This window comes from Solea senegalensis, linkage group LG8, assembly GCF_019176455.1.
Source record: "Solea senegalensis isolate Sse05_10M linkage group LG8, IFAPA_SoseM_1, whole genome shotgun sequence".
Taxonomy (NCBI): Eukaryota; Metazoa; Chordata; class Actinopteri; order Pleuronectiformes; family Soleidae; genus Solea; species Solea senegalensis.
In genome coordinates, this window is record NC_058028.1 from 16,567,537 (window position 1) to 16,589,541 (window position 22,005).

Below are 22,005 nucleotides of genomic sequence, written 5' to 3' on the forward strand. Positions count from 1 at the left end.
TTCATGTTCCATTGAAACGTACAACCGCAAAAACACACACACACCTGATTTTCCCTTTTTTATTATAACCATGTGGGAATGGGAAGCGGTTAAGTTTTTATTAAAGAGCGATTGACCCATTTTCAGCAGAATTGGTATTCAAGGCAGCAGCTGAGTAGCCCGAGTGACTCTCGGCTTTTTGAAAGCGCAGCAGCCTCAGAGGCAAACAGCTGCACTAGCGAATGACACATATTTCAGATTACATCTCTCTATTACATCTCACGTTCCACCTGCAACAATCGCTCACAGTTTCAAATCGGAGAGAGGTGGAAGAAAGAGAAGACTTCACAAAGAAAACAGCTTTGTTACTAGGCTGAAATTGAGAAAACGTGATTGTAAAGAAATATGGCCGTTTACACATTACTGACACAAACACACCTGTGCTGTTTCATAGCCAGACTGATAAAAATAATAGTAAATACTACAAGTAAAACAGTAAATGCACCAAAAGGTTCTAAAAGGACAGAGAGTGATCTGGATCAGACAAAGCAAGCATTCTTTTCCTCAGTCTTCTGGAGTGAAGAAGTGAGTGTGTTCACTTCTTCATTACTCTTCATAACCCAACATTTAAAAAAAATTAATTCCAAATGACACCGATTCAAGAAACACACAGCGATTTCCACAAGAAACTGACTGATGAGTAACAATAGTGTTGTTCAAGGGAAAAGCAAAGTCATCAGGGTTCTGCGTCAGGGGACAAACAACCTGTACAAACACACGACAATCTGTTTGATAATTAATAGACATTTTTGTAACCTTCTTTGAATTATTTGGACTCCAATGTATCTTCCATTTTGTTACAGGGATTTCCTGAAAGACCATAAAGAGAGGGCATATTGTAGTACATCTGTTCCTTATTCATTTACTTAATTCCTTTTTTTCTTTAACTTGGAGACTATATGTGTGTGTAAATGATTTTCGGTTTATTTGCTTGAGCTGTTGTAAAAGGAACAATTAATGAAAACATTTATTAAAAAAACCAAAAACAACGGCAAAGAGCAGTCTAAATATTTCAGTCCAGATCACATGAGCAAACTGAACAACCACATTAAAACACCCCTTGTGAACCACTTGTTGCTGCTGTGATACTCAACCCCGCCCCCCCCCATCAACGACATGTTACAGTGCCAAACAGGAAAACCATGAAATAAATCCTACAAGTGTTTCCTGCATTGTTTGACGAGGTGTTCTTGAGCAGCTGGCTCACACGTCACATCACACATGAGGGAAATCAAATCAAGATCACCACGACTCTCTAAACGAGAACCTCCAGGTGTGCACGACACAACAACGACAACGAAGCCACTGAAAATAAAATGTGCATTTTGTCATTTTTTTGCTTGCACGGCATCATGAAGTGAGCGCGGCAGCTCAGGTGAACAGAGGACGGGAGGCCAGGTTCATAATCTCACTTCCCACAGATGTCCTGAGTCTGCTTCTCCTCTTCCAGTATTTCAGCTATCAAGTTCACCATGAGGAAACACCAAAGAAGGAGGAGGGGAGGGAATCAACAGCTTCTGTGCTTTTACACCAAAACACACAATACAACAAATAAGTCACCAAGTGTGTCCCAGAATTCTGAATGAAGTGTTTTCAACACCTGAGTCTAAACTCCATGTCATCCGTCCGCCCTTCCTGGCGATTACGAGAAGTCACCACAATATGTCGTAAAGACAATGGCTAAGTCCAAGTCTGCTACACGCCTGCAATTTAACAAGACTCAACAGGAGCATCGAAGCATACAAGTCCATCACCTGTCCTGTTGCATCAGCAGCACGATCTGAGCCAAGACTCAGGCTGTGTGTGAGTGTGTGTAAGAGAGTGAGCCCGCTGTAAAAGGTCAAACACAGCATGGTTTACACCATCCTGTCCAGGCTTTGCAAAGCTGAGCTGAATCAAGTCAAACCTCTGTTCGGGAGCACAGGCGAAAGGTCACTGCTTTCAAACAACTTCCTGCTTATGAATATAATATAATATAATATAATATAATATATATATATAATATAATATATAATATAAAAACCCTAGACTAAACTCAAGGTCAACTTGCTCCTTTTAACCAGAGCTTTCAACATAATTAAGGAACTTGGATGTGGTCATTGCTCAGTTGTCAGAAAGTAAAGCTAAGATTATTTTGTCAAAGTATTATTTCCAAGATCAACAATAACAAGAAATCAAAAATCAGCATCAACATGGACAGTGTTCATCTGAGTGTTTCCATAAACTGCATTTGAGAATTGACTCCTCCTCTTCTTTAGTTTGATTAACACAATTAAGTCACAGTAGGAAACATGGTGTTCACACGCACTCGCACCACTTAAGTGGAACCCAAGTTCCACCACCCTACATCTACATCATCAATGGTGGATTGTTGCTCAATGCACGATGTGAGCGGCAGCAAACACAACAGAGGCAAGGTGGTGGAATTCAGGGGATGCCACAATTGCTACCACATGCAGTATATTTCTCCTGTGGACACCACTGGTGCCTTCAGACTGGACTTGTGAACTTGTGTGTGAGACATAAGAGGGCATTTAAAATCAACAACTTACACACCACTAACTTTTTAAAAGAGGGGTGTTCAAACGGACTCATCTCGTACACATGGTCAACACAACAGCATATTAAAGAGGACATAGCCTGGAAGTGCCAATTAACACTGCGTTTTTGTGTGTACCTTGTTTATGAAGCCCTAAAAGTCCGTAACAATCAGTTCAGCCACTGCTGAGGTCACAGGGTTTGATTGTTTTCCTGAGCTCCACGAAGCGGAACTGCACTTCCGTTGACTAGTATAATATAAAGCAGGACACAGCACCAAACTTCACCTAAAGCAGCGCAAACAATACGTATATAACTGTCTTTGTGTGCTTGTTTTGTCGTTTAGCATTAGCGATAGCCGGCTACAGGCTAAGCTACACACTACACGCAGAGCGTCAGTGATGAGACATTTACATCGGCTCGTTTGTAGCGACTAGAACGTTTTTGACCATAAAAGCGACTTCATGTTTGTAAGTACACCTCCATATCTCACATATAAGTGAGATAGGACCATGCTATGGCCTCTTTAAGTCACCCACTGAATTAACCAACTAAACTGAACAGTAACAGTAACACCTGTGCTTTTGCTGCCAAAACATCTGCCCAACATGAGAACATTTCCAACTCTAGAACATAAGACTTTTCTGGCACTTTCAGTACAAAGACTGCACATTTTAAAAAAAATTAAATCCTTTGTTCCCTCAGTATTGAGATGATGTTTTCAAAACTGTTAACTGCCTCACAGGAAAAGCAAAGAGGGAAGTGACTCTGGTTGTTGATGTGTCACAGCAGATGGTGGCGACATCAGCTTGCATTGTCATCGGAACGAGGGAAACCACAGTGAACGACACATGAGGCAATACCTGAAATGTTTTAATGAGGTTAATGCCCCATTGAAAACAGTATCAATGTCATTATTTTTTTTACAAGTTGTTTAGTATCAACTTGTTTTCCATCTCAAACACACACATAGAAAATAGGCACGGCACAATACTACTCCTTCATGTCCGATTACGATATATGTTTATATTTATCTAAAGAAGAAATAAACGGCCCACAACATGACTCGGATACTCGGATACTGAGTATCGCATGGGTTCATTTCTAATAGGAAATAAAGTAATGACTGAGTAAATCCCTGTGCAACTAGTTCCCACATGAAGATGGCCCAATTAGGCCACAGTGAGACTTTGTACTTTGTGTTTGGGGTTGAATTAAAGTGCCAGCTGCTAAAGATTGGCATTAACTGAGGTGGTTCACTGGCATCAGTGGGCTATTAGCTTCTTGCGGTGAACCAGCGAACAGTGAACTGAAATGATGAGGTGAGAAGAGAGTGATTACGAGGACATAAAAGCAAAGTAGGACCAGAGGGAGTACAGGACATTAGTCAGAGTCACAGTGTCCCTCAACTACATTCATCAGTCCGTGCTACTGAACGTCCACTTGACAAAGCTCATCTTTGCATCATACCATATTCAGAAACATATTTGTCATGTCCACAGCTTTGCTTTCGAACAAAGTTTTATTGATACAGTGTTGAAAGCATGGTAAGTTCAGCCTGGCAAGGCCCAATCAGCCGTTCAGTAGAAAGCAGGGCATTGATATGCTGATCGCAGCCTGGCTGTGTCCGGTGAAGGGCTGGTGCAGAGCCCAGAGAGAGAGGAAGCATCTTCTGCCTGCTAAGTCAAATGACCCGTACTTATTGACTCGCTTCCTCATCCTCTGCCTCACTTCTTAGCGACTCCACTGGCAAATTTGTAAACTAAAAAAAATTGACTAATGTAGCCCATGGCAATTTTGACTTCCATGTAAGCCCAAAAGACATGTAAGTCCACGGCATCATTGTCACTCCATGATAGTGAAAGAGAAACGATGCTCTGCTGTGGCACAAACCTGCAGCCAGTGATGTTCACTCATGAGTAAATGATTGTGGAATGTCTCACCAGATTCAAATGAAAGAGTGAATTTAGTAACACTTGTTGTCTCTGGATTTAAAGTCTTTCAGACGAGGAGGTTGAGGTGGTTTTCTTGAGTGACTGTAATGATTTAGTTCGACAGTGGAATGATGAAACTTGGTTACAGTACTATGATTATCTGACCCCAGTCAATTAGGTTTACAAGTATTGCTCTTTGATAGTACTGTACTGTGATTTTATTTTCCAGTTTTTTTGAACTGATACATTTAGCTGCCTCTGCTAATAATACAAAAATACAACCAGACCAAGTGGAAAACATACACTTGTTGTCACTGTTCTCTGGTGCTGTGTCCAATAAGACAGGACACAGCACAAAGCTGAGCCTTCAGTGTAACATTAACAAGCTTTAGCTTAAAAATTGTCTTTTCAAAACCCTGGACTGAAGGTAACACTGAACATGGAATACTTTCTGAGGTAAACTGGCAACAGGTTTTTTCTTTTAGCTGTTTCTGTTCAACAAGCCAGGCTGAAATACCAGGATTGTGGAGGAGAGAAAACGATTATTATAAACAATTTGTTTGATTTATTCCCCCCACTCCTACTGAAAAGCTTCGCACATTTAATCAACTCATCATTTGTCTGAGTCTTTTTTTTCTTGTCTGAGTCACTGCACATTTATGCTGCAGAGCATGCAGTATTTTAGTCAGAAATGAACCCCAAATCAAGACCTTTATTGGGGTGATTGCAATTGAGATAAACATTATGCTACAGATGGAGTTAAGTGATATTCCTGCATGTTTAATACATGGCTGAAGGTTTTTTTTCCCCACCATCATTGTCAGTGGTATTTGGATACTGGTAAAATGAACATATGTCAATATATGCCAATGGATTTCTACCATTTTCTAAATAAGGCAAGAACAAGGAAGAGCCATGCTGTTATCCTGATCACAGCATTTCTTTTAAGTTCTCTACATAATAGCTTGTTTCATGACTCGTGTCCTGACAATTGTACTTCACAGTCCTATCTGACTCCATGAGAGTTCAGCTGAGTGCAATTTTACATGGCAAAACTGAGACCTGCAACCGAGCTGTACAGAAGGAGAGAAAACAGCAGCAAGATGGAGGGAGGACTAAAAACAGGAAACACTTGTTTGTGAAATACAGTGGCACTGTAATGCTGAGGGGCAGCAGTGGAGATACGGTCATTGTGGCTGATGTACTGGGGGTGGAGGTAGTGTTGGTGGCGGTACTGGTGTGGTACTGATGGTGGAGGTGGGGTTACAGACACCCAGTCAGGCTTCCTGTCTTGGCACACCCTGCATTGGCCATTTCCTTCCTGCCTTCTGAAAATGCCCAGCTCTACCCTCCCAACCCCTGTCCAACTTAAAAAACATGCTCAGTCAACCCAGACAGGCAGCGGCTGGGACAGTCACTCAGGCCAAACTCTTCATTCTTTCACAGCTCTCACATTTCCTGCCAGACGTTTCCAGGTATACTTAAAGGAAAACTACACTCTATAATAACATCAGTGTTTGTATTTCAGGTTGCTAAAGTCAACACCGCTACACTACACACCTTCCCGCTCAGCTGATGTGCCGCATCCATAGTTTCATTTGAAAACGCATCAATTTCGATCCAAAAACAGTTGTCATCCGTACTTCCCCAGCGTTTTAGACACCCCAAGGTGGATTCATTTAAAGGCTGGCTCCAATTTCGTTAGAAATCTCTGGGAATGTGTTTGGAAGCCTTTGGAAATGATGAGGCAGAAACCTGCATTTACTTACTGATTGGTTCTTATCAGCCATGACTCATCAATCAGCTATGAACGAAAAGCTTTCAGTTACATTTGCACCATGTCGTCATCAATCTCGTTCTACTTTTAACCCCAGTTTTTTCTCGTGGAAACAACAATTACTTTTAAGAAGCTTAAACAACCAGAAATCTTGTTTTAATCATGAAAAAAGCTTCAAACCGATGAATCGATGATCAAAATAGTTGCTGTCGATTAATAATCTATTCATTGTTTCAGCTCTAATTACAACATTTCTAAATCAGACCAAGCCACTTTTTCTCCACCAAGTTGAACTAATACATCTGTGAGTGGGCAATATTCTAGCTCCCTTGATTTGATGATGATGATGATGACCAAAAATAAGCACTTGAAACTGAAAGCTTGCCGCAACACAGCGCATTTCACACAAACACACACCCTTCTTCTTACCACAGGTTACAACAGCACGAAAGTGAACTTTTTGTAAATACTTACAAAAAAACCCAGATAATAAATGGAAAAGCCTTTTCAAACCGAAACAAGTTACTCCACCCTACTTGAAAGGTCACTGCTCTAAACAGAGCCCTCAGTGTTGCTTGTTTAAGGTCCTTTTTATGTGTTGCATATGACATAAACATCAGCTCTCACAGAGCAGTCACTCCACACCTCTAAAGAGCGAGTCTGATTGGCACTGAGGAGAGGAAAGAGGAATGAAAAGGGTGGCCTTCATTAGAACCGCTAATTTTTATCTGAAATTCAGTTCAGGAAAAGACCTGACCGGGCTATATGAGGGGAAATTACAAACTTGATCATGAATCATGTACACCACTGTCAACTCATTAAACAGAAACATTGCAATTGATATTTTTTTTTACAAGTGATGCTGAAGCTGGATTACCTCAGCATGCACCACTCCAAGCATAATCAACAGTCTGAAAGCTGACGGGCTGAAATGATTTCTCAGTCATATTCAAGTCTCTCAGACTTTAACTGGGAGCATGTTTTCCTCCGAATAAACTGAGCTGCCTCCATCCCATAAATAACAGAGCAGAGAAGCCCCCGTGGGACGGTGATGTCTCTTAAGAGCCCATTAAAAAGCATGAAAACATTGAGGTCCTGGACATTTGCAGTGTGTGATCTCAAAGCACTGAGCTCCTGTTCCTGGTAGCAGCAGCTGGTTAAAGTCACACACAAACACACACCTCGGTGGCAGGTTTATGAGCCTCTACGAACATGTAAGCTTTCTGCGGCTTTGTGTGAAGTAGCCTCGGCTTCCTGTAGGACTGATGATGTCAAACAGCTCAGCGCTGCTCTTCAGCCCACTTGATTATTGCTATACAACACTGAAGACAAACTTCACACAGCTCCAAACAGACTTCTTCTTTCAGTTTCTCCCTTTAGGGGTCGCCACAGCAGATCGCCTGTCCCCATCTTTCCCTATCACTTGTGTGCTCTTCTGTTATACAACATCCATGAACCTTCTCTGTGGTCTTCCTCTGTTCCTTCTGTCTGGCAGCTCCATCTTAAAATACCCATTGTCCAGTATATTCACGCTCACCTCATTTGCACATGATTTAATTTATCTCCACACTGATTAACCTGAGCTGTACCGCAAATATGCTCATTTCTAATCCTGTCCATCCTGGTCAGTCCCAAAGAAAAGCCTTGTATCTTCAGCTCTGCCCCCTCTGGCTCCACCTCCTGTCTTTTAAACAGTGCCACCATCATCAAGCCATACATCATAGCAGGTCTCATTTCCATCTTGGAAGAGCTTCAGAATCAGAATCAGAATCAGCTTTATTGGCCAAGTATGTAACACATACAAGGAATTCGACTCCGGTTTTTCAAACACATGCTGTACATAAAACATAGACATCAACATAACTTAACATACATTTGACAAGAGTGAATAAAAAAGGTGACCAGAGGTCCGGTTTATTTTTAAATATATATATAAACTTCTGTCACACATCACCCCTGACACTTGTCTCCACCCACTCCTCCCTCTTGTGCACTGTCCATTGCTTTGGATGGTTGACCACAGGTATTTAAACTCATCCACATTCTACTTGTACCCTTGCATCTTCACATAATGGCCATATTTATTGATTTTACCCTTAATGGTACATTTTTGTTCAAACTGTTATTCAGTCAGTCATGTAGATGAAATATAATGGGAATTCTTAAGTCCATATATTCCATTTATATATTTCCAAATATATCTTAAAATGTCCAAAACTTACAAATATATTTATTTACAACACCAAATAATCGGTCAAAGAACCATTGGACGTTTGTCTTGTTTGTTTTGAGTGAGGGAAGCACTGTACCGTCACTAACTTCTGATATAAGCTCAAGTGTTCACTTCATATGACTGTGGGAAATTCTGAGAACCACCCAAGCACCGAGTCTGTTCCTAGACCCTGATAGTGTAAACATCTACTTGTGGAAAATTCAACACACAACAAAGCAACTGCAACACAATCTATATTGGTCAGAATGTCACCGAGAATTATCGCCTGGTATCAGTAAACACTTTAACATCATGCATGTCTGATCAAGTTTCCCAGTCCTCTCAGGTCCATTGAGTTCTTCTGTGGATTGCAAACTTTTCTGCAGTGTGGGAAAGTAAAGTTCCTTGCTGGGCGACTTGCATCTATCTGGACTTTGTTTTCATACCACCGAGTCTCACTACATGCCAAAAAACCCAAACAGAGGAGGAGGAGGAGGAGCACTTTACCATGGAGGGCAGCCTTGAAAACTCCTGTTTTCGGCGGCATTACAGTAATATTGCGAGATCATTTTTAAAGATCATCTGGTGGACAATTTCCTTCACCACACCTACACCATGTCTGCGCTTGCATGCCCCGACTGACTTTGTGTGGGCAGCTCTATTTTTCAAACTAGAGACTGAAATCTGGTGCTTCTGTGACCTGTCTTTTATTTCCTCAGACTGTCCCTTGGCTGGGGGAATCTTTGGGGAAAAAAAGGGAATCTGGGTGTGCTTTTAGTGACACCCACCCTCCCCCACACCTACAAAAGTACAACCATCCAACCATGTTGGCAGTGAAAGGCTGGTCTTGGTTTATGTGCACCTGCTCCAGGACACTTTGTACACTTACACTAGCCATGTCATTAAACACAATGTGAGAATAAAGCAGAATCTAATGTTTGGCCTATGGATGTTTAACAACACACAGCTTATGACAAGACACAATGCGCCACCTTATGACGTTAAAATTCACACCCGGTGCCTCTTTAATATGCGTAAAAGCAACACAGTGTGCCTTCAGGTTGGCTGGCCTCTGACATCAATGCAATCTGTAATTGACATTCATGGCACATTGAGGCTGCTGAACTTTTTTTCCACTAATCTGCAGCTGCAGACTGAGCCATGTGAAACGTAGAACACTGTGGCCGACAGAGGAAAACATCTCAGACATCATCATGTCCTGGACCCCAAAATAGACTCAATTAAATCTGCAAAACCTCATTAATACCCAGTCTTCAACAAAAGATGGACTTGGCTGCAGCTGGTTTATTATAGCAATAGCTGGATATTACACTTTTACGTCTCATACTGATATCACCAGGTATTTACTGATACTTATATCAGTCTAACACTGTCTTTTAAAAAACAAACAAACAAAAATCAAGATATATAACCAGCCATATCTAAAACATAACACTGCAACTGGGAAACAAATATTCTGCTCCCAAAAAGGAAGAAATAAACAGGCCACAGCTTGACTCCGTGAAAATGCTCCTGCTGCTTTTTATTTATAGTTATTCGCTGAAGCAAATGACACATTTTCATGTAATGATAACTTAAGTGTGCTGGCACATCAACTTAGTAAGGCATTTAATAAGGCATTTACATGACTCATGGCATCTGAAGGCTGGAGATAAACAAAAAGAAATGGGGAAATGATATAAGATCCATTTGTAAGTATACAGTGCATTATGACATGATTCAAGGCCTTTTTTTAAACGTAATTCAAGCTCAGTGTTTACAGTGTAACACTCTTCTACATTGAACTACACTGTATCACACTTTTATGATGTTACACTATTTACACAGCTGACTTGGTTGCAATTTGTTCATTCATCCATCTTCTACCGCCTCCACATAAGGGCCACATAAGGGCCACATAGGGCGAAAGGCAGGGGTACACCCTGGACAGGTCACCAGTCCACCACAGGGACACATACAGAGACAAACAATCATTCACTCTCACACTCACACCTATGGTTAATATAGCGTGACCAATTTTCCTAATCCCCAAATTTGCATGTTTTTGAACTGTGGGAGGAAACCGGAGAACCCGGAGAAAACCCCCCCACACACACACACACACGGGGAGAATGATTTTGATTTATTTTTTTTAAGTCAGCTTCAGTAATCAATTTGAAATGTGACAGAGCATTAAAATATCATTAACCATATAAAATATAAATGGTCTCTATTTATACAGCACTTTTCTACACTACAGTTTGGTCACTGTCGGCACAGCAACGTGTGGATGAGTGTCTTGCCCAAGGACACATCAGCATGTGGACTAGAGAAGCCGGGAATCGAACCCCAAAGCTTTGCGTTGAAAGAAGACTCACTCTACCACTGAGCTAACTTCAGCCTTAACAAATTTGTGTTCTCCTCCTTGCAGTAGAGCATAAAAATAAGGTTTTATATATAGCAAGTATCCTAAATTGCCACTATTGGAATTTGGTAATTGCATTGTTTCAATTGATTCTTCTTTGATTTGAAAATGATCAGTTGTTCTGCTCTACGCTGTGGTTCTTAGATGCAGTGCTTTAATCGGTATCATCAGCTCATCCTTAGTTTAACATATAAACCTATATACATATATATACATATATATACATATATATGTATATATATATATATATATATATATATATATATATATATATATATATATATATATATATATATATATATATATATATGTATACACATATATATATAGTAAATAAACACACCCACGAAGAGAAATGTGTGATCATATCCACTAAATTAAAAGTGGATTAAAATAGAGTAGCAGGGACCAGCACGAGATCCCCTGGTGCTGAGCCTGAACCTCAGACTGAAAACCACAGGAATAAAAACTTGAGAGACAGTGTGTTCAGACCTTCATGCCTCATGATACCACAACAAAAAAACACAAAACTTCCCAGAGCCACGTTTAACAGACAACAAGTCCCTGCTTGTATTGAACATAACTTGCATGTACGCACACAAACAGCTCCGGTGTGTGCGTGTGTGTGTGTGTGCGCGCGCTACAGGACTTCTTCTTGGACACCACCCCCACCTTCAAAAACACATGAAGACCCCTCGATGTATCTGTCGCAGATTGTATTCCTGAAATAAATAAACAAAATCTACTGTGTCTCACTTACAATTTTACTGAGATCCATGATGAGCGTGGACCCTCGGAGCCGAAGAGGAGGAGTAGAAGATCCGCTCGCTTGGTCCTGACGCGGAGTAATTAGTAACGGGAAAGCGATTGAGGCAACAAATGCATTTGGGAGGAGAAGAGGGGGGGAGGTGGAGCGGGCTGTTAGCTCAACATGTGTCCCGATTTGGTATTAAAATGCTGCCTCCGTCCTTCCTTCCTCCCCTACTTTCTTCCTTCCGCGTCCCTTCTCCTTTCTCTGCGGGCCCAACGAGCTCCCCGACCGGCGAGGACTCCCAGCATCAGACCGCCGAGGAGCCGAGGCAGTGAGAGGGAAAACAGAGGCTGGAGAAACGTTGTTAAAATCTGCTGCTGCTGCTGCTGCTGCTGCACAGCCTAACCTGCATGTGTATGTATGCAGCAGCACACACAGAGGCTGACACCAGGACAGCAGGAGGAAACCTTTATTTTGCAAATAACCCGCTCTCTTGGTAGACAATAGTAGCATGGAGCCCGCGGAGTGGGACGGCTGAAACCCACGGTGGTTCCAAAGCTGGGGTGCGGGGACCTCCAGGGGTCATGGTAGATGAGCGGGTGGGGATGGTTGGTGTCACCGATGCTCGTTTTCGTTAGGGTTAGGGTGCTAACAATTTTGGTAATAGTCTGGTATAAATGTATGTAATGCGGGCGTATTAATATGGTAATATTCTTATTTGTATGGTAATCAAATTAGAATAGTTTTCTACAGTTTGCACTGTGCAAACACATCACGCAACGATAGCTGCATTGTTTGTGTTTGTATAAGGAATAGTACCTATAAGGAATAGTAGTAAAATAAGAGAGCAGTTTGTTGTTACTAGATGGTTGTGCATCAAACACAGTTCCTGTTTCATATACATACATACCACAAGAATCTTTTTCTTGTTTACCTTGATGACTTTCACCATTTTGTGAATTGTCTTTACTGATTTTGTTTGCTGATGATGCCAAATTTAATACTATTTGCAGGGAAGGACAGGAGGTATTTCTCAAGTCTCAAACTCATTTCTTAAATTTCCTAGTTGATGATAAACTGAACTGATTATTATTTTTAATATTGATTGATCTGTCTTTTTATTTTGCCTAGTTAACAACAGACTGACTAAACCATAACTCCAGAAAGGCTAAATGACATTGTTTCAAAGTTAAATATTGTTTTATTGATGATCAAAAACAACAGGAGGAGGCACATAGCAACAGCTGTGTGAGACTCACATCTCTTCTTTTGTCTCCATTATCTTGGCCAATTATATGTGCACTAAGCTTCAACCTGGAAATACCCAACTGAGAGGGCTGAGCTCCCTTACAACCCATTGTGGCTCCAGGGCCAGGGGTGATGTCTTCTTCAGCCAACAGTCTAAAACCCAGAGGTATTCAGTAGTGCTGCAACAATTAATCAAATAATCATTTTGATCATGGATTTCTTTGGTTTCTTTGCTTCTCTAAAACATTATACTTCATGTATTTTATTGGTGGACAGACCAATGCATTTTGAAGGTCTAACTAATAACAGATTCACTGATGATAAAAATAAATCTCCATCCATCCATACATCCATTTTCTACCACATTATCCTCCACATGAGGGTCATGGGGGGAGCTGTGCCAATCTCAGCTGACATAAGGTGATAGGTGATTTACACCCTGGACAGTTCCACATAGAGACAAACAACCATCCACTCTCACACCTATAGTCAATTTAGAGTCCAATTTACCTAATCCCCATATTGCATGTTTTTGGACTGTGGGAGGAAACTGGAGAACCCAGGGAAAACCCCCACACACACAGAGAACATGCAAACTATCTACATAATAAATACAAAATAAGTTGTTGCTGCTCTAATATTCAGTTTAGTGTGACATAAAAGTCAATTTAAGTCATTCTGCTACATACAGGGCATGGAGATGAACGTGCAAAACACACTACAAATGAGTCATGAATAGTGCAAAACTCACATAACACAATACAGACAGTGCAAGACAATAACAGCTGAGAATCGCCTGGGCAGCAGGGCAGAGACTACAGAGGAGTGCAGTGCATGGACAGGGTAAATTAGGCTAACCAAGAGTTACAGTCACAGTTGTCTATTTCAGTCTGAAGTGCAAGTGCACAGTCAGGTGTGTGTTACAGTATGGAAGTGTATGTGTGTGTGGTCAAGGCTCTGAGTCTGACAGATAGAAGCACGAGAGTCAGAGAATGTTTGGTTTCAAAAACAGAAAAAAAATCACTAAGTTATTGATCAAAAAGGATGCCTGTCATACGGTAATTGATAAACTATTGTCAGAAGTGAGAAAGGAGCATAAAAGCCCAGTGTCCACCATGAGAGCTATTCTAGGTATGTGGTGCCCCCATCTGGTTTCTGTGAGAGTGTCACCCAATAGGTTCAATGTGAGGGGTTGTATATTGTGAGTGTTTTAATGCTACGAGCTCTGTCACAGCACACAGTGTGTGGCCACAGGGCCACCATAAGTGTTATTACAGTGTTATAACATCAAGGTTTCATACCCCATTAACATACACTGAGAGACCACTTTATTAAGCACACCTGCAAGCTTCCAGTACAATGGCAAAGCCATGTGCTGCACCTTCCAGCCACAGTATTAGACACAAAGGAGACAAAATGACAGTAGTGAGAGCTACTGTGTCTTTTTCTGTAGCGGTAGACCATCTGCCTCAAGGTGTGAAGCGTGTTTAAAGATGGGCTAACTATTTTAAATGGTTATTTGAATAATTGTAGCCTGTTCTGACCCAGTCTGGCCATTCTCCTCTGGCCTCTGGCATCAACAAGGCATTTTAAACCAGAGAACTGCTACTCTGCATAGTTTCTCTTTATCAAACTGTCCTCAGTGAACCTGAGAGATAGTTGAGAGTGAAAATCCCAGTTCATCAACACTTTCTGAAATGCTCAGACCAGCCCGCCAGGCACCAACAACCATGTCCGGTTTAAGTCACTTAAACCACCTTTCTTCTCCATTCTGATGCTCAGTTTGAACTTCAGCATGTCTTCATGCCTAAATGCCTTAGGTCGCTGCCATTTGATTTGCAGATATTTAATAAGCAGATGGAAAGATGTACTTAATATATTGAACTGTGAGTGAACAAAGACATATCATGCCAACATTTTCCAGTATTTGCTGTTTTTAACCATAATTATTCCACTTCTGTCACAACATATATAAATAGATTGATAGAAGTGAAATAATTATGGTCAAAAACAGCAAATGCTGGAAAATGTTGGCATGATATGCCGGCCTCACATGGTCAGATGATGTGCAATGATGGTATAAGTCACAACTTATATAAATAGACTGATTTATACCATCATTGCACATCATCTGACCATGCGAGGCCGGGCCAGGCAGCCACAAAAATCAATATGCTACTCATTACACAATCGGCTGCACGTTATATACCTTCAGGCTGTTCAGCATAAACAGTCTGTCTCCAGACAATGCCGGCTCTTTTCCAACAAGTCTCTTCACTTCCTGGTACGGCGTGGGCCCTTCGCTGAGAGCAGCGACACAGAGCATTTCTCACACACAACAGTCCCACTCTGTCAGGGCCTGAATTTTCACTCAACCACTAAAGAACACTCCCACTTTTTCGCCACCGCCAACCCTCCTTAATTAAAGGACCGTATTTCTGAGTCCCACTTCTTGTCCTAAGTTATTCATAAACAACATAAACTGCTGAAAACAACAAGAGTTTATTTGTGACCTCATTGTCCATCTATGAAATATTCTCTGTACCATTAAGATGAGAGATAAGGAAGGGCAACTAGTGTACATGGTTGGTAATTAGGGTTGAAAATAACCTGGACATTTAACACTCAACTCCAACACAAAAACCTTTGTGTACCGTTACAGTCATTTCATGCATTTAAATGCAGATTGTGTTAGTGTTAGTTATATCTATACAGATATTAACTATATTGAAAAATAGTTGATATAGCTGATGACATTTTAAAGACTGCTTGAACTGCAACAAAAGTAGATCTGTGTGGCCACAAATAATACATTAGTTTTAGTTTTCTCTGCGGCCTGACACACTTTACTCTGCTTAAATCCCTCCTCTCACACTGCCTGACACACAACCTCATACCTCAACTACTTAGTGAGCACAGAAACAAAACATTTCATTTCACTTCATTTATTCATTTCAACAAACCAGGTAGTGATGGATGTTGTTGTTCTGAAAAGCAGAAATGTTTTCCAGGGGCGTAGTAGGATGTCACATTTGTTTTCAATGAAATCATCTTTGAATTGGAAATGATGCATTTCATATATTTATTTTCACTGCACACTCAATTATTTGTTTATTTATCACTCACCGCAATATTCAGTAGTGTTTTTCTGTTAGCTGTCACTTCAGAAGTGCAGTTACCATTATAACAGTGACTCACATAATGACCTTTATATTGCTTCCATTAAACTGTGAACCCAAAATATGGTCAGTGTTAAGCAAACAGAGGCCAAAGTCCTCTCACGTCCCTGAGTCAATGACTTAATGTTTGAAAATCTGATCAAGCAAATAGTTCAAAGGAGAATGTCTGTATTGTGTGAGTGGTGTTTACAACAACATGCCCGTAACTGTATATTAACTGTTTAGTGCCTGCATGACTATGACTGAAAACTACCTTTTCATTACATGTATATTTGAGCATAATTTAACGGTGCCAGAAAATTGTGAATTTGAACTTGTGCCCTTTGTTTAAGGAATCAATAAGCTTTTAACTTTGCAATAATTAACAATCCTTGTGATATAGCACAGTCAGCACAAGGGCCGGTCAATAATTATAACTGCAGTCAGTGCACATCTTACACCCAAACATTACAACCGCTAACTAGCTTTTATACTGTGGATCATCTGTAAACATCTGTTTCCTGTTTTAAATTTTGAACATTCTTCTCATATCATATTAGCTTGTTACATCACTGAGGAGAGTACTGCATTCAGTACTCTAGATAAGACCACTCGTGTTGGGGCAGACATCAATGATGCAGGTCTCAGGTTGACTTCTGACCTCCGCTGTATGAGAAACAAACAACCACAAAGGCCGAAGCTCAGTCTTTCCGCTTTACTGTGCTGTAAAAGACGGACCAGAACTCCAAAAGCAATCTGTAAATCAAAGCCATTGTCGGTGCACTCAGTTCCCCTTACTGACCCGTCACTCATGTCCAGCCCTATTGTTCTACTTTACAGCCAGTCAGTGCAATGAGGCCACAAACCACCGCCTGCTGTTTCTGCTGTTTCAGTGCTTTTAATGGCCGAGTTTTCATGTCTACATGCTTGTCTGTTCGTGTGCACTGCTTGTACTGTATATCCCTCCATTACTTCAGCATTTTAAATTGCAGGATGAAAAAGAAGTCGAGGAAAGAACAAAGAGGCAAAGATAAAGACAAAAGACAAAGAAGAGAGAGAGAGAGAGAGAGAGGCAGAGGGACGGGGGACTAAAAAAAGGCTCGTCCACATCTGCAATGCCGAGTCCCGCTGTGTCTGAGGTCCACGGCTACGCTCCTCCTCTGAATTCCGCAGCTGCCTAGGCATCGAACAACACTGGAACAGAGTGCAGAGCGATGAGGGCTGTCCATTAGAGCAGGCCCAAACATACTACACACCAGTGATTCATAACCGGCAATGATTAAGCAGGATTTGGGCGTATGGATTCAACTATTTGTCTCTATAAAAAAAGTGTTACTGGATGAGCAGAGCAATAGAAACAGGTAGAGGTATTGCGATTCTGAAATGGAAACCAAAACTGTGATGTCTGCAGTCAACTGGATGACAGAAATGCAACACTCTAAGATTGTTTTTTATGCAACAAAACTCAACACTGAAGTGTACAAACGTGAGCACACCTCTAGTTTGAGTCAATGCCAATGGTGCATGCTCCATGCAGCACAACACTGACTATGGTCCAGTTGGTGGCATGCTCTTCTTTCGCTCAAAAGAAACAGGGAAGAAGTCAGCAATCACAGGCACTCTTTTTGCAGTCCACTGGTAACCACACGTGTACAACTCAGTGCTCAAAGAAAATACAATTCCTAGCAAGAAACCATCACAACTAACATGGAATTTGAAATCCAGTACACATGCGGAGAACCCTAGATGACGTGGATCCCTGTTTATTGCAAACATAATCACTAATTTGACGACGTCAATCACGATTGCCCCATCGCATCTGTGGTAAAAGTTGAGCGAGTGAAATTAACTTGACATGGATAACACTGGACTGTAAATCATTAAAGTTTTAACGAGTTTTAACGAGCTTCATATAAACAAAGAGCTTCATTTAAACAAAGAAGTCATTAAAAGTGAATAATTCTTGAGGTTTGAAAAAACTGCCCAACATTTTTCAACATTTAATGGACCAAATAATTACTCAATAGTGAATAGTTGGTGAATGGTGAATAGTTGTACTCTTGGTGCTGGTTCCATGCAATGGCCAGATAAATGGCCTCTCCATTTATCCGGGCATTAGGAGGGAGCATCGAGTATAAATTCAATGCCAAATCATCCATACAGATAGGAAAGATATTGGAGGCAAAAATCTGCTGCGATGACCCCTGATAAGGTGCAGCAGAAAGAAGATTATTACTCAAACATGAGGGCCAGCAAACATCTTCAAGGGCATCTCAAGACTGAGTCTGCCAAAGTGAAAAGTAAGCATTCTTCAGATATGAAGCACACAAATCTCCCTGTGTAAACTGTTCAGTGTAACTGATAGCGTTGGTGTTATCGAGAGTTTATGACACTGTGGGAAAACTTCCAGGTTGCAGCAAAACACACTCACTCAAACACAGATACAAACATAGGAGGGTGCCATGTAAACAAGTACAGAGGAAACGGGGAGGCTCGCAGTCTAATTTAAAAAGCCTTCATTATGTAACTGTATGGTGTCACTCTGTGGCTCACAGCTGAGGAGCTGCTGCTCCAGATGTTTTCTCCAAGCACTAATTATGGTTCCTATTGGTCCAAAGATGACAATCTAAACCTACACCAGCTTTCAAATGAAAAACCTCTTCTGGCTCCAAAACTGCTGCTCACACACTGTTTTGCAATCGAGGGAACAGTCGGCCGACATTGCTGACATTTCGGAGCCTTGAGATAAAGGTTATAGTAAATGCAAAGTTTAGCCCTAACTTGTTTTTTACTTGTTGGTATTCCTCGTTCATGCTATTGAGAGCGCAACTGAACATGGTGATCCCCGCTAAACACTAAATTAAAGAGTCAGCTGCTATTATGAGTCCAAACATGTCATTAAATGTAAGCCCTGTGTGCCGTGTGGCTGCCCTGGCTCATTCTTTTTATAAACCCATGTGGACATCATGTCAGAACACACCCTGACTGTTTACCCAACTCAACAGAGAAAGATAGAAACATGCCTTTAAAGCTACAGTAGGCACCCCTGCTGTCTCCACTGCACTGCACGCTGCTCACTGTCATATGGATGAAACAGCACAATACCAGTTTCAGGTTTCAAGGTGAGTGTATGAAGTATGACATTCAATCATTCCAATGCAAATGATTATAAAGAGTTGACGTAAAAAAAAAAGAAAAATAACTGCTTTCAGCATCTGCTTGTAGAACCGGTAAATTATAACATGTCTCTTTTTTTTACTAATTCCAACTCAAGAGAATTTGGTTTTCTGTTATGTGGTTTCACCTTACCTTAAACTGAAATGGCCGGTGATGATGGGAAATCAAAACCAGACAGATTGAAAGGATATACAGGCGGAGAGCTTTTCTCTGTGGAGGAGGTGAAAGCCAGCCACACAGCAGATGTAGGCAGCTTTAAAGCACAACAGATCATATGAGATTATCTTTTACTGATCCCTGTAAAGTAGGCAGCAGATTCATTGATTCCTACAGCATCAGCCACAACTCTGGATCCTTAAATTTACCACAAGGACAACACGTGCTGCACTTTCATGAGGGTGACCAAACCTAATTGGTGATTTAAGAACAGGAAAAATCAAAAGGAAAACCCTACGATTACAGCTTTACAGGGGACAAATTAACAGCATGTCATGCTGCATGACAACTCTTAGAACACAGGTATCAAATTGCAAATCAAACATGCCTCAGCTTGTATTAATATTTTCAACTTATCTAGTGACAGCAGTTATTGAGGTTTTTTTTTAAGGCAGACACATAAAAGTGTCAGAGCGGGACCAACTGCATCAGCACATGAGAAAAACATGCCACGACAGGTAGTGGGGACAAGCTATGTTCATGTAATATGTCGTGGTGCTGAGAGAGAGAGACCATTAACATGACACACTTCCAGGTGAGATCCCAGTAGCCTAAGTGACCTAGTGACCAGGCTCAGCTCAGAACACATAAACATGCATGCTTCCCTCCCCGACTGTAATCCATGCGGCTACTATCCCGGATGGGAGAGGCTCACAGGGGTGGGGGGACGGGCAACTGTAAGGGACCATAGGAATGCAGGATTGTCAAATACCTGCTGTGTGCATTTAGGCCGCGTTTGACTGAACTGTCCGATTTAGCAGTCGCTGTAAATGGGAGAAGCATGTTGCAGCGGCTGCCATAGCAGTTTGACTGCCTTGATTCATCTGACCTACTTCCCCCCCCCCTTCTTCCCTCCCATGTGTCTAGTTTAAGGAGAGGAGAAGGGAGGGGAGACCACCAGGCAGGAAGCAGTGGGCTGCACAGTCTAACAGCAGCCTACATACATTTGTTCACTGAAGGAGCACATGCAAAGTCAAGCTGTACAGCTGCTGGGGCTTCGAAAGTTCCATCATTCATCAGCAGCCATCACAACATGACAAACACGGGAAAAAAAACCCCACAAAGTCCTTATCGCCTCGGCTTTGCCTTAAAGGAATAGTTCACTTTTTATGAAGTTGGGTGGGTGTATGAGGTTCTTATGCTTTGTCTGTGTGTTACTTATACAAGACAGCATTCGGTACACTGCCTGTTTAGAGAAGGAGATAGGAAAACCAGAACATGGTTATGCATTGTTTTAATGTGAACTGAAACAGCTGAGAAAACCTGTTGTAACCCCCAACAGAGGAGAAAACTTCATGTGTTCTATCATTTTAACTGAGTGTGATGGTTTGCTTGCGGTCAGACAGACCTTTTCTTTGGCACAATGTTTTCTTGACATATTCCTACACTCACAACTAGCGATGGAGATCTGCATCGGTCAAAAATATACAATTACATATATATAGATATCACGCTTGACTATGTACAGGCTGTATAAATTTTTTTTTTTTTTTAGCTCAGTCATGTTTGGGCTGTTTATTTCTTCCTTTGGGAGAACAATATTTGTTACACAGTTGGAGAATTATTGGCGCTTTTCCAGTACATGGTCCCACCTCGCCTCGGCGCGGCTCGACTATTCCCCGTTTGATTGGTTTTCCATTACAATACAGTACCTCCTCATCGTGGGCGGAGAAACGTGTTAAATGATGAGATTTTAGACATTTCCTTGCTAAACGTTGGAGATTATCACATGTTTTCAGGATTGTTAAGTCTTTTCATTTGAACTACAGTTCGGCATTGTTTGGTTTCATTCTTGTGTCGGACGTCGGCACTCTGAGGGGCGCACTGACCAATCAGTGGACGGCAGTTTGACGACACTACACATAGTATCGGCTCAGCTCCCTTGAAACCTCTTCAGAGCAGGTACTACAAAAAAGTACCAGGTACTAGCACTAATGGAAAAGCAATAAAACTGTGATGTGGCGAGGTGAGTCGAGTCCTGCCAGGACCATGTAATGGAAAAGTCTCTGAAATGACTAAGCACAAATGTGTTGTTAACAGCTTTATTAATTCATAAATGGTCTACAATGCATGTATCGGAATAGTGTCAGTATCGGTACTGGATTTTGTGATATTGTGTCGGACATAAAAGAGTGGTATCTCTAGTCCCCACTCACAACAGTGTAGCAGCTCAGTTACCAAGTGGCAGATCAGACCTTGTTAACCCCCATGTCCCAAAACACATACCATTCATTTAAAATAACTCTGAAATAATTTCTCACAACTATATTAACAATCATCATCATCACTGATGCAGCTGAACACACACACATATACACAGACTTGTCATTTTACCTCCCTATTGTATGGGTTTATGCTGCAGACAAACCAAGTACACCGTTATCTGAATTCAAAAGCCCATTGACCTACATTTCCACAGCTCTTTTGTTGTGCACTGGACTCACTGGTGTCTGCTGATCGTACACAGGCATGAGGAGAACATACTGACACGACAATAAACCCTAATCTGGACCAGGCACAAGCGAGCAGA

The 22,005-nt window shown here is 41.3% G+C and overlaps 1 protein-coding gene across 5 annotated transcripts in view; it reads right to left on the reverse strand.

Moving 5' to 3' along the window:
• The window catches only part of hip1 (huntingtin interacting protein 1), a 48,506-nt gene that overhangs the window by 25,990 nt on the left and 511 nt on the right, over positions 1-22,005 (reverse strand). Inside the window, exon 1 of one of the 5 annotated variants that reach the window (XM_044031729.1) lies at positions 11,686-12,185. The exons of the other annotated variants lie outside the window; for them this stretch is intronic. Within the exon in view, the coding sequence (XP_043887664.1) occupies positions 11,686-11,703 (18 nt within the window). The 5' untranslated portion in view covers positions 11,704-12,185. Of the gene's footprint in view, positions 1-11,685; positions 12,186-22,005 lie in introns of those variants that run through there. 5 annotated transcript variants of the gene reach the window in all.